General features: G+C 39.6%; 2 protein-coding genes across 5 annotated transcripts in view; one reads left to right on the plus strand and one right to left on the minus strand.

The window, feature by feature from the left end:
- Positions 1-4808, plus strand: part of KAT2B (lysine acetyltransferase 2B) — a 40680-nt gene extending 35872 nt beyond the window's left edge. The window contains exon 18 of the mRNA XM_053949352.1: positions 2820-4808. Coding sequence (XP_053805327.1) covers positions 2820-3013 — 194 coding nt within the window. The 3' untranslated portion in view covers positions 3014-4808. The remainder of the gene's footprint in view (positions 1-2819) is intronic.
- Positions 4809-5929: 1121 nt separating this feature from the next.
- Positions 5930-10921, minus strand: SGO1 (shugoshin 1). 4 transcript variants are annotated; one of them, XM_053946170.1, is made up of 9 exons: positions 10799-10921; positions 10124-10266; positions 9844-10040; positions 9326-9430; positions 8793-8857; positions 8498-8637; positions 7061-7906; positions 6703-6877; positions 5930-6472 (listed from the first exon to the last, which is right to left on the minus strand). In XM_053946170.1, exons 2-9 carry the CDS (start codon positions 10257-10259, stop codon positions 6331-6333), a joined length of 1806 nt encoding a protein of 601 aa, XP_053802145.1. In that variant the 5' UTR covers positions 10260-10266; positions 10799-10921; the 3' UTR covers positions 5930-6330. The 4 variants fall into 4 exon arrangements, with proteins under 4 accessions (XP_053802145.1, XP_053802124.1, XP_053802135.1 ...); XM_053946149.1 differs by having other exon boundaries at positions 10650-10921; XM_053946160.1 differs by having other exon boundaries at positions 10443-10921.
- Between the last annotated feature and the right edge of the window lie 3410 nt (positions 10922-14331).

Below are 14331 nucleotides of genomic sequence, written 5' to 3' on the forward strand. Positions count from 1 at the left end.
AGTCAGCTAGAAGCTTTCAGGAGTAGCTGGTGTAGGTGAATTGTAGGGATATGTTTTTGTGTGTGGTAACTGGTCATTGCAAATCCTACTCATATGTTAAAAAACCTGAAGGCAAACTTTCAGGAGCACCTGAGCATTTGAGTTGCTTTGAAATACAGATTTAAGATTTCTAAATCATATAGAAAAAAACATTTTCAAAGGTCACAGGGTTTTCTAACTAAATCTTAACACTTTGCTCCAATCTAAGTTTAGGAAAATGCTTCATGCAACTAATTTTTAAGCTAACTTTTATCTTTATCTTTTAGATCTGCCACAGTTGTCTGAGGTGTTACATTTATTTGTTTATTTATTTTTACTTCTATATAACACAGCTATTGTTTACGTAGGATTGCTTGCAAAGGGAAGTACACAACTGCTAATAATGTTTTTTCTTTTGACTGCTTCTGTTATGACTCAGCTTTTGACTTCTGGGACATATAATTTCAATGATAATTCAGTGATACTCTAAACAAATGGCTGATTTGTACTGCACCAGATTTAAAACTGAATTCTGGCACTCCTCCCTCATTTATGCAATACTCACCTCTATCATTCTGATTACAGTTTCTGAACCCTTAAATATCATTAGAGAATGAAATACAGGTTCATGGCAGGCTACTAGCCATCAGTTTCTCAGATAATAAAAGCATTTGTTCATGTTGCTTTCCATGGGCTTCAAGCCCATGTCTATCAACTTAGTTCAATTATTTTTTTTATATTCAAATTGCCATTCCCAAATAGCATATATATAGATGTACTTATACTTTATAAATCAGTTGCTGGCTTCCTGCACCCCCAACACAAATTTATTTTCTACCAATGAAGAAAAAGAATGTGAGTCCCCTTCTGTGGCAGAATTTTCTCTATCTTCTTTTCTGGCCAGATCTAGCTCAGAAATCTGTTTAATCCGAGCAGTGGTTACAAATAACTTACCTCGGTTAGCAAACTCAAAGTAGGACTGTTGTCTGTCCTTTCCTTGTTCAGATGCATTATACTTGAGGTAGGGGCAGCAGTTTTAAGGATTAAGCTGAGGTCTTTGGTTTAGTTTTGCTTTGTTTCTTTTTCAGCTAAGGAACCCAGCATGACTAAACTGTGCCTTGATTCATGATAAACTTCAGATTTCTTTCTACTCTCCCTGCCAGCACACTGATACTGTAAAAAAGTTGCTCAGACAAAATATAACAGTTGCCTTTATGTTTGTGTACAGACTAAATTGTACAGTTTTTGAGAGGTATGGCTGTAAATTTTTTTTTACTACCTCCTAAAGTCAGTTCTCATGTATAAATGCTTTTTTTGCCTCTGTTTTAAGTGCTCTTCAGGTGCTGTATCAAGCAATAGTCTTCAGGGGTTTTTCCCTTTTCATCTGCCATTCAAAAGCTGTATGGCTGAGTGACAGATGGAACCAAAATTTCACTGTGCTTAGAGGAGAACAGCTTAACTGTCTAGCCAGGCAACATTTGCTTTAGGGTGGGCTGAACAGCCTTCTCAGCTGGGTGCTATAATTAGTCTATGGATATCTAGTTTAGGTATAGGCACCTGAATTTCAGACTTAATAGGAGCTGAATGAGCCTTTACTTTTGCAAAATATTGTGCAAAACTAGGGAGTGGCGAGTTCTGTACCATTGGAAAAAGTATTTGAGAGCATCCATCAAACTTTCCTTGAATAATCCCATCTTGACAATTTGATAGGGTTTCCTCTCTTTTTATAAATTCAGATCTCCCTCAAAAAAACCAAACCCACCCCCCAAAACTCCCCAAACCATTACCAAAACAAAAAATGCAACCATATTTTTAAACCTGAAGTTAAAAAGTTTAATTCCTTTGCATTGGAGGTCTTTGGTCTCTGGTGTCCTTGCAATACTCATTGACATTAAGTCAATTCAGCTACTTCTGTTAGAGTCTCACAAAGGTGCTGCTGAGGCCTGGCTCAAGCATTGCTAAAAAAGTCGTTGTTAGAGCATCTGAGGTGAGAAAAGCCAAGGCATCCAGCACATCTCCCACTACTTCTATTCCTGTACTCACTCCTAGAACACTTGTAATGTAGACAGAATTTTTAAATGCCTGATGAGAATTATTGGGAAAGCAACTATGTGGAGAACACTGAGATGATTTACATATTTTATGGATGACTGATTTTAGTATAAAGGAGAACACTTCTTAAAGAATGTTGTGTAAGTAAATGCTTCGCATGATGCTCTGAAAGCAGGGGAGATCTGTTCTCACGTGATTCTCAAAAAGGATATAAAACTATAAACTCTGAAAAGGTAATAAAAATATATGTAGAGCATAGAACAAATTTTTTTCAAGGCTGCAAATCCTGGTTGTAGCGTAGACCAATGTATCTTCTCTGCTGTGTTTGCACAACAGTAAGGATTTTAGGTTAACATACAAGTTTTATGATGTTTGAATTCTTTGCCCATATACCCCTAAGGCCCCCTCCAGCAGAGCTGAGAACAGGACAGTCTCAGGTTGTCTCAGGACAGTCAGAAGAGCATTAGGGACATCTACTAACCAAGAAAACTCAGAGCTCTAAGCATGAGAACAGAACAAAAAAAACTTTAATGTTTTAAAGAATTAAAAATAAACAGTGAGATATTACTTAGTTCCAGCAGCTCAGTTGCTTTTGAAGCTAAAATACAGACCCTGCCTTAGGTGAAGGCAATTTCCATTCCAAATCCTAGCTTTGACAGTTCACACTAAATGGCAAATCAGTCTGAAGGGACACTGCACACAAAACATATTTGAATCCAACGCTGTTAATCTATTTTTCTTCTGTGCAGATCTCAAAACAATGAGTGAGCGACTCAAGAACAGGTACTACGTGTCTAAGAAATTATTCATGGCAGACTTGCAGCGAGTCTTTACAAACTGCAGAGAGTACAACCCCCCCGAGAGTGAATACTACAAATGTGCCAATATACTGGAGAAATTCTTCTACACAAAAATTAAAGAAGCTGGATTAATTGACAAGTGACACTGTCTTTTTTACAACCAAATAGTGTGCCTATGTTATGGACAGGGAAAGCCGTTCTATATCTGAGTTGTGGGACTTTCAAGAAACTTCTGTTTAATACTTAGCACTTTTAAAAACCCTTTTAGTTTTGCAAACATGTATTATACTGAAGTTACAAAAATTATTTTATTAAAATGCTTTATAATGTATTTAATTACGGAATATTTCTTTTGTGTGCCGATTACCTTATGTTCCTAATAAGTTTATCAGCTACAGCCTCAGAAACCCCACAAACATGGGGGAAGTTGCACATGTTTGGGAAGATGAAGAAAATTCCCAGACAACAGATGTTATAGCTTACCTAATGCAGTACCTATTTGATAAAATTTTATTATTTTTTCCAGTAAAAAAGAAAATCGTAAGGGAAAACAACAGGTGTGGGGGGGTTCTGAAACACTTGTTTCTTTGTAGAATCTTTTTATAAGATATTATTTTTTAAAAGAAACACTCAGCTGGTTGAGAGAAGTGAGAGAAGAGCACTCAGTTCTGAAAAAGGACTGCGTGTGATCTTTGATAGATGCAAGTTTTTCTATTCATTTTCAGTTTTGATAACTATTTTACCTGCAAATTGTAATCTCATAACCACTCTTTAAAAAAAAAAAAAAAAAAAAAAGAAAAAAATCTGGCTAGGTGCGTTATGTCATAGTGACTTGGCTTATGCAGGACATAAGTACCCAAAATAACTTTAGAGACTACTTTGCATCTACTAGACAATTTTAATTGGTTTAGTAGAGTTAAGGTTTTATGCACTTCATGATCCACCCTACTTACTACTCCTCACTGCTAAATTCTTTAGATTGTTCAGCAGAAATAAGACTATTGTACACAAAGGAAGACAACATACGACAGCTTTGGGCTTAGATACTTGGCTCTGTGGTAAACTGGATTTTCTACCAAGCTTTATTGTAAATGCATATTAACTGTGATTATTTAGACCCAGGAACATATTAACATTATACAGCTCTTAGTATATCTTCAAAAAGAACACACACTCATATATGCATATAATATGTACACATTTTGCTGCTTACACTACATTTAAGAGGTACACCTAAATCCTTAATGGAGATGAGTACAGGCCAAAAAGCTGTCCCTTGACATTTTCTAATTAGTTTGTAAATTATAACTGCTTTTGTGAAAAACAGCTTAAACTTTCATTCTTGGTGTTTTATATTTACAGATGTTACACTGGTAAAATTCAAGTTATGAGACTGAGAAAACCAATCCTGTGCTGTGTCAAAGAATCTATTCCTGCAAAATGCCTGTGCAATGTTAGATCACAGATCAATTCAGCAAGGAGATGTCAGGAACTATCTAGAAGTAGTAAATGTGGTACCCAAGGTATTAAAATGTTAATGCTGGACTTGCCATTGTGTTTTGTATGAATTTAGTCTGACTTACATTGGGACCTATAACAAAGGTACAGTGAATACTTTTTCTTTAATAGTCAGAACAGGATACTATAAACCTATTTTGTAGATTGGGCCTACAGATGCACCTGTTAAGCTTGGTAACCTGTGAATTTTTGTTATTTTCAGAGTAGATTTTCTTATTGTCTTTCAATCAGATTGTCTCTTCTATATTGAAATGTGTTTTCTAATTTAAGAATTAATATTTTCATAGATACTGTGCAATAAAGTTATGGTAGGATATGTGGTTTTGCAAATGCTTTAACAGCTGATGAACTTTACATTTGTCAAATTAATATATTGTACTGGTACAGAATAGTTTTAAATTATATATGTACAAAACCCTACTTATTTTGGTCTCTTTTTTTCATTACTTAGGACTTAATCATTTAAGTTTTTCAAGCCTGCTCAATCCAGTAAGAAAAAAAATACCCAGACCCACCACACCTACCTTGAGTTGCTCTAGCAGCACTCTGTTGTTTTTCTCTCCCTGCTAAAACAGGTGTTGCAGACATGTTGCAGATTTGTTTCATGAAAGCGTGCCTGAGGTTCACAGAATACCCTCAAGGATCATTAAGTGCACCTCTAACACAAATGCCTGATACAGGGATAGAACCCAAAACCTTGGCATTATTAGGACCAGTCTCTAACCAATATAGTTCAACCACTCTGCTTAAGTTCCTCTAGTTCCTAGAATTCCAGACTGAGATGGTGAGGCCTTGTGGCTAGAATTTTAGGATACAAAGGTAAAACTAAGTTTCCACTCAAACATCCAAAGGCTGTGTTGTGAACAACTCAGTAGCTGCAGCTAGTATTATGATTGAGAGCCATGGAAGATGTTACAAATAAAATAGTAATTAATAGTTTTATTACTGAAAGGGAGAGATCTTGCACCTATTGAAGTAGGACAGGCAGTCTTACAAAACAAAGGAAGAGCTTGTAGTTTTTATGTTTTCCCATTAGGTGTTTAGAATATAGCTTTCATTTGGGTAATCACAAACCTATTAATACTTAAGTGTGTCTCAAGCCAAGTAAAAGTAGTTTGAATGGTGGACAGTTGATAACACTGTTGTTCTCATATGCAGCCTAGTGTGGCACCAAATAGCACAAGCTCAAATGTGGTACCTCTTGCTCTGGAAAAGGCACTGGGCAAAGCAGGAACAAAATTATTATAAACTGTTATGAATGTCCCACAACAGTTGGGATCTAAGTGGAGCCTTCTTCACCAACCTTTACAAGAAATTTGCTTTGTTTCTGTCTGGTTGATGCTAACTTGCACTCAAGTGCAGGACCAACTAAGCCTAAATTGTTGCTACAGAATCAAATTGCAGCTGCTGAGTTGCTTCTAACTTATGCTAGCACATAAGATGGGGACAGAGTACACAGGCCTGTAATGCCCACTGCTGACATTAGTGCCCTTGGAGCAACTATGGAAACTACCAAAAGAACACCAATTCACTCAGAGCTGTTTCCAGGTACCAAGATGTTTATTATAAGATTCGACATGAAATTACAGCCATCACATAAACAAGATCTGTACAAACACAGTTATTAAAAATACTTGCTACTCAAAACATTTTAAGTGCCTAAAATTCACCCATACAATGACATTCACCATCTTACCCATCAGAGATTTCTCATATACTCTCAGATCCATTCAAAAGGAGCTTGAATAGAATCACTTAAGTTATAAAAGTAATCAATCAGTATCATTAAAATAAGTCACTAGAACAAATCCAGGCCCCCTTAATCGGATATCCTTAGTACTAGACACACAACTATTTACATATTTATATAACATTGTGCAACAAAATATTTCATCCAGGAAATTACTTTCTTCATGGCAGAAGCATGGTTTTGCTGAGAATCTCAAAGACAATTAACCAATGTCTCATTGGATATTTTCATAGAATCTTTCTTACGAGAACGTCGTTTAGCGTCTTTTTTCAGCTTGAAAATTGGAGAACACAGGAACTTTGTATCTGTAAATGGATCTCCTCTCCTGAGTTTCCTGTTTGGAAAAAAAAAAGGCAAAACTGAGTTCTGTTCCCTACATCACTTAAAACAATAACTTTTAGCTAGTAAGCTCCATTTCACACAAACTAGGCTGTATTATTAACTCTAGAATTTGAGTTCTTTGAGATTTTTTTAAGGTCTTGTTTTCAAGATCTAAATAAGCCTTTCAAATCCCCTATTGGATGGAATATCATGAACTTTATGTCAATCTGAAAAGACACCTACCCTACAATACTTGGTTCTTTGTAGTTCACAGTAACAGTACAGCTTCGCCGCTGGCGTTTTGGAGACTGAGGTCCTTCACCCTCAGGGACAATTTCTGCATCCCCAGTGCTGGGGAGCACTGCAGCTGTATTGGTAACATCACAGAGATGCCCACGAGATGGCTCAGAAGGCTGCTCTGTGAAGAAATTAGGCACAGTTCAGGTAAGCGAGCTTTAAAGAAAATCTAACCATTCTTAAAACATTACTCTTTTAGTTGCTATAAAAAAAAAACAAACCTAAAATAAAAAAGCCTAAATCTCCTAAATAATGTTATCTTTCAAGAAGACAAAACCAATTACAGAACACTTTCTGTACTTACTAATAGACTTATCACTTGATTTGTTTTCAGTCTCTTCTTCATGACAGAGCTTCTGCTCACGCTGTGCCAGACATCTTTTAGACCTTGGCCTTGGATGGATTGGTGACATAGGGCTCTCATCTACTGAACTTTGCCTTTTCTTTGATTTACTCTTGTAAGGCTCATAGAGGCTGTCATCTGAGTCACCTGCAGTACTGCTTGACTCAATGGTATTGGTTTCAGCTGAGTCTTCTTCATCCTCCACTTCAGTATCGCTGTCATTCACCTTATTTTGTCGAAAAGGTGTAAGATGGACACTCTCTTCCAAATGAAAGTCATAAGCATCATTGATGCCACCCAAGAAATTCTTCTTTTCTTTAGAAGCTTCTTTACCCAGTTTTCCTGGTCTTTGTTGGGAAGTAAGTGGCCATTCCAGTTTTCCTTTCTGGCACTTTTCTTTCCTTTGTTGAGGGTTTTCTCTGCTTTTACACTCCGGTTGTTTAAGATCAGAATTACATTTTAATTTGAGCTGTGCAGTTTCAGAAGTTTTCTGCCTCAATGGCAGCTCTGAATTGATCTTGCTTTCATTCAAGTGAGGAACAGCTGCATTTATATTTCCTGTAGCACACTTCTCTAGACTTTCCTCAAGCCTAATTTCATTCTGTTCAGAAAGTTCTTTTACTGAATCAGGTACTTCTAAACAGTCCAAGGCACCAGTACAAATTACATCAGGGTTCCTCATCGTCGAAAAGTGACGTCTGGTGGATACACCTTTTGGTAACACACTACCAAATCGAAGCTTTACACTTGAAGAAACATTTTCCAGCTCTGGCTCTGTGTTGTTCAGATGAAAATCAGATGGCTGTCCTTGTAATTGGAGGGGAAATGTCATATTAAAGGCAAACAGAAAAACCATGTTAAGATTTTGTGCAAAAATTCTGAACCTGTCAAAAATTCAGACTATTCTTTGGGTTTTCTCCACAGCTTTTTATAAACTAGGATTTGGCAATTGAGATAAGCTCTGTTTAATATAGCTTCCATGCAGAAAGCAGTTAGGTAATATAACACTAGTACTTTCCTCTAAACTGTTCCTTTTGGAAAGGTTATTTACAGATCATTTATTTTCCTGAGTATTTTGCATTGTTAACAAGTTTTTATTGATTTCATAAATGCTAATGACTGTATAAAGGCAGTTTTACTTAGTTGAACTGTTTGATAGATAATGAAACTGGGTTGCAGCTATAGAGAAGATAAAGCAGTTTCAAATTCCTCCCTATTTTGCTGGACATCTTCATTCAAACATTTTACCAGTGGACAGCATTAGTATTTCCCCTTTATGACAAGAAGCAGAAAGTTACTTATCAGTTCCTTCACAACCAGGAATTTTTTTAGCTTGTACTCACACATTGTTTTCCTAATTCAAAAACAGAGCAATGTCTGATATTTTGATTTAGTTACCTTCGCTTGGAATTATTTTGGTAAAGGAAATGTCACTGTCAGATTCCACAAAGATCTTTGACAAAGAATTTCTGTCACCACCAGCTTCCATCCCACTTGGAAGTACAGCACCATCTTCAAGAACACACTTTAGAGGTTCTCTAGAGAAAATACCAAAGGTAGTATTTACTGAACAGCAATAGAGTTTAACACAAGGAACAGTTTTCATTACATTGGGTTGCTTCCCTTTTTCCAGTCAGAAAATTGAACTTCCTGTAACAGTTTCCAAACATAGGCATTAATCAATGATACTTACATTGAACGTGTTGGTCCCGTGACACTGCAACTGTTTCCAGGACCAGAAGAAAGCACTCTTTGATTCTGTCAACAAAATAAATCTCACTGTGATTAAATGGCTGAAACAAGCTTGTACCATTTACAAACTTTAGACAATAGCCAAGTTATCCCAGGAAGCACCAAACAGGCCCTTAACTCTCTTTCTGTCTAGCTAACACCAAGTGCTGTGGGTGTTAGTGAGCCACCTTCTCAGCCTCTGCACATCAGCACATTCACCCCCAGCTCAATCCTACAACAAGCAGACAGGGGAGGGAATTGTGCATAAAACCCCAGAAAATCAGGGTGCTCCAGCCACTGCCTAGCAGAGCCTCAGTCCCACTTAGAACTTACTGAAACACCCCCACAGTGTGCACCCCTGGGATATTGGGAACTGTGGAACTAGTCCTTCCTCTGAACTAGGGCTCAGATCTAAAAATCTACATGTATCTATGGTGAAAGAAGTGAAAACAATCAGTAAAGAAGTCCTGCTCCTCAAGAGAAAAAGGCACTTACTAGGTCTATGGAACACAGATTCTTTGCTGGGCCAAGGAGTGTGATTGAGTCCAGTAAATTCTGAGATACTTTGGAAATTATCTCATTCAAGGCTGACAGTCTGTTCTAATGGACAAAGGAAGGACAGTAACACTGTTACTATCATACTCTAGTATCAACTACAAACTTATCAGCATTATGAGATAACTAAAATCTGAGGAAACCTCTGTCAGGTGCCTTCACATGTGATAAGCTCCCAACAAAATTCGCAGAAGATAGACTTTAATTTTTGTTAATTAAGATTTTATGTTTACTCTTTCTTATTTTAAATAAATGAGAAAGAGAAGTGAGAAAAAAAAATTCATTACCACAGGTCAATGTATCCAAAGCAGCATACCAAGTTAGGTGAAAAAAACCTCTTTGAACATGCTGAATTAATGTTTTATGAAACATTTCAGAGCATAAAGATATCTATAAATGGATTGGTACAGATTTTGATGTTCAGCTTCATGAGCTCATATAGTTATTATTAAAAATACCTCCACGTGTCCTTGTTCTTGCTGGAGCCTATGATTTCTTTGCAAGTCAAACATCTGAGCCTTCAAAATGTAATACTCTTTCCTTAGCTGAAGAATGGTAGCTTCAGCTTCCCTCAGTTTGAGCTTGTGTTCTTGCAAGGACAGAGCCAGATCTTTGTTGTTTGCTTGAATAATCTTAATTTTGTTGGAGTTGTTGGCTGCAACACAACAGTGAGTGTTTCAAATGGGATTGAAAAGAAAACAAATAAAATATAAATCCTAAGATACTTAGGCATCTTACTTGCTCTTTTGGCCTTTACAGTGGAGAACTGGGTAGTTTTACCCAGCCTTGACCATTTCTGAGTCCTTTTCTCTCTCATACGTTGTTTTATATCACTCAGACTGTCTTTGAAGGACTTCCTCGAGTATTCTGCCATCTTCTACCTTTAAAAGTAGAAAACGTGAGGAATCCACGAAGCTGGGGTTGCACCACGCGCCCCCAACGCCAAAAGAAAAGGCACAGGGAGAGATGAGTAAAGCTCGGGGCAGTTTTAAGCGGAGGTACACACACAGCAAAGACCCACAACCAGGAAAAGACACGCAGCTCTGGCCATTCTCACCGCAGCTGCTGCAGCGAGGCCGCTGTCCCGACCGCGCGGTGGCTGAACTGCAAAACGCTCGGAGCCCGCGGCAGGGCCGGGCAGGGCTTTAAACACCGGGGCCGCAGCCAAGACCTCGGCTCGGATCTCCCGAGGTGCCGGCAGCCGGGCCCCTGCTCCTCTAACTGCAGGCACAGCGTCCCAGCAGCCCGCACCGGCCGGCCGTACCTCCTCGGAAGGGCGAGCGCAGAGCCGGGCACCTCCCCCGACCTGCTGCGGCCACCCGAGCCCCCGGCGGAAGCGGGAGGGCCCGCACGAATACGGGCGCAGCAGCGGCCTGGATTTTCCCTCGTCCCGCAGCTCGGTGCCCGCCCTACTGCGCACGTCCAGCTCCTCGTCTCCCCGCGGCCCAGCTGCGCTCGGCTGTGCTCCGCTCGGCGCTCGGCTCCCGCTCCGGCCGCGTCCGGGAAGCGCAGGAGCGGCCGCTCGGCCCCGCGGGGCGGCACCACCGCGTCTGCCGCCGCCGCCACGCGCCGTTCAAACGCCGCCGCCGCCGCCTCCCATTGGTGCGTGCCGAGCGCCGCGTCACGCCGCGAGCGCCGCGCGCAGCCGCGCCTGGCCCCGCCCACCGCCGGCACCGCCTCAGGAACCGCGGGGCAGCGGCGGGGCGAGCGGCTGCGGGTCAAAGGCGGGGCCGGGAGATTAAACTCCTTAATTTGGGGCGCTTTATTGCCTGTGGCCGCTTCGTGCGGCAGTCGCAGGATGAGCCTGTCACGCTTTGCAGTTGCAGTGTGAGAGTTACCCACGGCCAGGTCGCTAAGTGCAGGACAAGCGCGAGAGGAAAGCGAGTGCCTTTACTAACGATTAGATGGGTGAAGGTGTGGGAATTAAAGTCTCTGAAATGGGTCTTGGTGTCTCTTAACTTGGGGCAGCAGGTTTGTTGCACAGCCCAGGCAGCGTGGCTTGTGAAACAGACAAGGCGCTGCACGGCCTGAGTTTCCGAACTTTGGGGTGAAACAGTAGGTTCAGTGGGGGAATGTGTGCTAGGCAGTTCGGGAAGGCTGTGCCTTCCTGGTACCTCAGCAGTGAGGAAGGAAAGAGGGCAACATGCGGCTGGGAGCTCAGGATAAAAGGAGGCTGCGCCCTCTGAAACCTCAAGAGAGAAAACCCTGCATGTGTGTGTCCCAGTGGCCTCTCTATTCAAATAAAGTTACAGGACTGCTCTGTCCCCTTTTTGGACATAAGCCTCTCTGGTGTTTGTGGATTTTCCTGACAAGCGTGAGGGAACTTATATCTTCTGTGTGCTTATACACATCTTTACAGTGGGCTGAACCTTTATTAACCACTGAGAGAAATTAAAGAAAAAAAATCAGCTAAACAATGTCTATTTAACAGAATAAATGGTATTCTTGAATTCTGTCAAATCAGCATTTTATAGCTGCTGCACTTTTTTGTCTTACAGCAATTCCTGATTTCCTGGTTTTATTCATTACAGCTTGGATGTGTTGTAGTAATCTGATTTCAAACTTGAAAAATTCTCATGGATCATGACAGAAACCATGATGTACGTGCTTTTGTCCTTTCCTGCTCCTTGCGAGGTCATGTAATTTTTGTTTATCCAGTTCAGCCTTGAAGGCTTCATCTATGTAGTTTTTACAGCAGTATAAATGAATATTTAACTTACTCTCCTACTTCATCAATAGATACCGTTAAAGTTGGTGTTGCATTCCTATTAGCAAAGAAGTTGTCCTGCAAACCCAGCCCTGGATGCTGTGTGAGAATCCCCTTTGGAGACATGAGATCATGTAAAACCCCCATATTTTCTTTAGGATTCAGCATGAAAAATTATGAGCAATTTACACACAATATAGACCCATTTACTAGTAACACACAAAACCACAGCAACCCGCAATCTTAGTTTCTCGTTACATGTTTTTTTCTTTTTTCTTGTCTGCTTGATTAACCTAAGAAACATCTACCAACTCATCCTTCCAGCCTCAAAAAACTCTCCCAAAACAAAGCAAAACCTCACAGGCCTGGGGGAAAAAGAAAATAAATGTTTTAAAAACCTAACTGAGCAACCAAAAAAAACCCCAAACCACCTCAGTTTCCCTTCCTCTCTCTCCCCTGCCAAACCAGAAGAAAAATAGAGACATACTGGACATTAAAAATCACATAGTTTGTAGAAATGCTGGTTTTCTGCTATTGTACTATTAGCTTTACATCCCCTTCCCTCAGGCCCCTCACTGTTTTAAAGGCCATAATTGGGTGCACGCCTCCACTCAGCCACAGCAAACAGTGTCACCTGGACCCTTGCAAATCTCTCTGTCTCTAAACGTAGATGAAACTATCTAGTTTAACTCAGCTTCTGGGGGCTTGGAGGGTTGTTTTTCAGCCTTTTTTTTTTTTTTTTTTCCGGCTAGGTACAGCTATTCTAACCCAAAACAATACCTTTCCCTACAAAGTGTCTTGCTTAAAGGCAGCAGGTGTTTTGCATTTGGCCAAGTAGCAATTGATAGTTCCCAGCAACGCTGGTAAGGTGTTTTATCCATTAGTCATTTATTAGCTTGACACAAGTACACTGATTGTGATTAAATGAACCCTGTTTTGATTCAAAAATAACGCTTTTCCCATTACTATCTAAGTGCCACTCTTAATTATTTTTTTTTGTCCTGAGTATACTTATATCAAGATTAAAAATCATCTCTTCACATTTTTTTTTCATTCTGTTGTTCCCATCAGTTTTGTTACAGCTCTTTCAGAAACACTTTGGAATATTTCTGCAGATTATCTTTTATTTCCTGTATTTGAATTTCTTTATCCTGATAATCACATTTTCACTGTTACTGACGTGTGCTCCTTTGTGCATTAGTCTCATCTCTAGACAGTTTTGTTTCTGTTAGATTATTTGCAGGTTACACCCTCTGTATCATTTTACTTATTTATAGCGGAGGACTCCAAGTAGTGAATTTTTCTAGCTCAACTGAATCTTTGCTGTAAGCAGTTTCACGTTTTCCTCTATAAAGATTGATGCTGTCGTTGATGCCAGAGTTGCTGTGGATTATTAGTTTATTTCTAGCGGGTGTACTTGTGTGACAAAACAGCTGCTGCTGTGACTGGAATTGCAGTATGGAAAGATTTGCTCTCATCTTAGATTTATTGTCTTGCATTACAAGGCAAGAGATGCTTCATATAGTGACAAAAAATTACAAGAATCTGAACTGAGATTCTGGGAGCATTCTGGATACTTCTTATCAGAATTGTCTGAGTGTGATGTTACATGGTGATGTCCAATACATTCTGTTAGGGCTCAAAGGAAATTGTTTTTCCCAACTAAGCAAACAATCAGGTATTAAATATCCTGTGCAAATTTAAATAAGTTACTTCTATTGCTAACAAAACCAATGTCTTCAAATAAATGGAATTTTAACTTTTGAGTGAATGCTTATGAGAGGCATTGATAATCCAGTACTTGATGGAAAATATTTTTAAAACTTCTACTGGTTTCAATAACAGGATGAAGTGTATGGCTCTATAAGAACAGACGTTTAGACTTGCTGTATCTAATTTTTCACTTGTTTTTGGTGATCACCAGTAGGGCACAGAAGAGCAGCCATGATGTGGTGACCAGTGGCAGGCTTTTGTTGATGCAGGCAGCTGGATAACCTCCAGATACCCAATTTAAATACCCCACCCATCTTTTAAGCTGTTCCATGTCCAAACCTACATCAGACAACCACAGTGGTGATATTGGTATTGTCTGGTGTTAACCATCAGAGTAGCTGAATTAGGATGGTATATATGATTAATATTTCACTACCTTTACCACAAAGAGGTACAGAGCTGGAAATCACAATGTATGGAATGCAGTGCATACTGTGTGGACAGAAGGAAAAGTGTATACAATATA

Source organism: Vidua chalybeata, chromosome 1, assembly GCF_026979565.1.
Source record: "Vidua chalybeata isolate OUT-0048 chromosome 1, bVidCha1 merged haplotype, whole genome shotgun sequence".
Taxonomy (NCBI): Eukaryota; Metazoa; Chordata; class Aves; order Passeriformes; family Viduidae; genus Vidua; species Vidua chalybeata.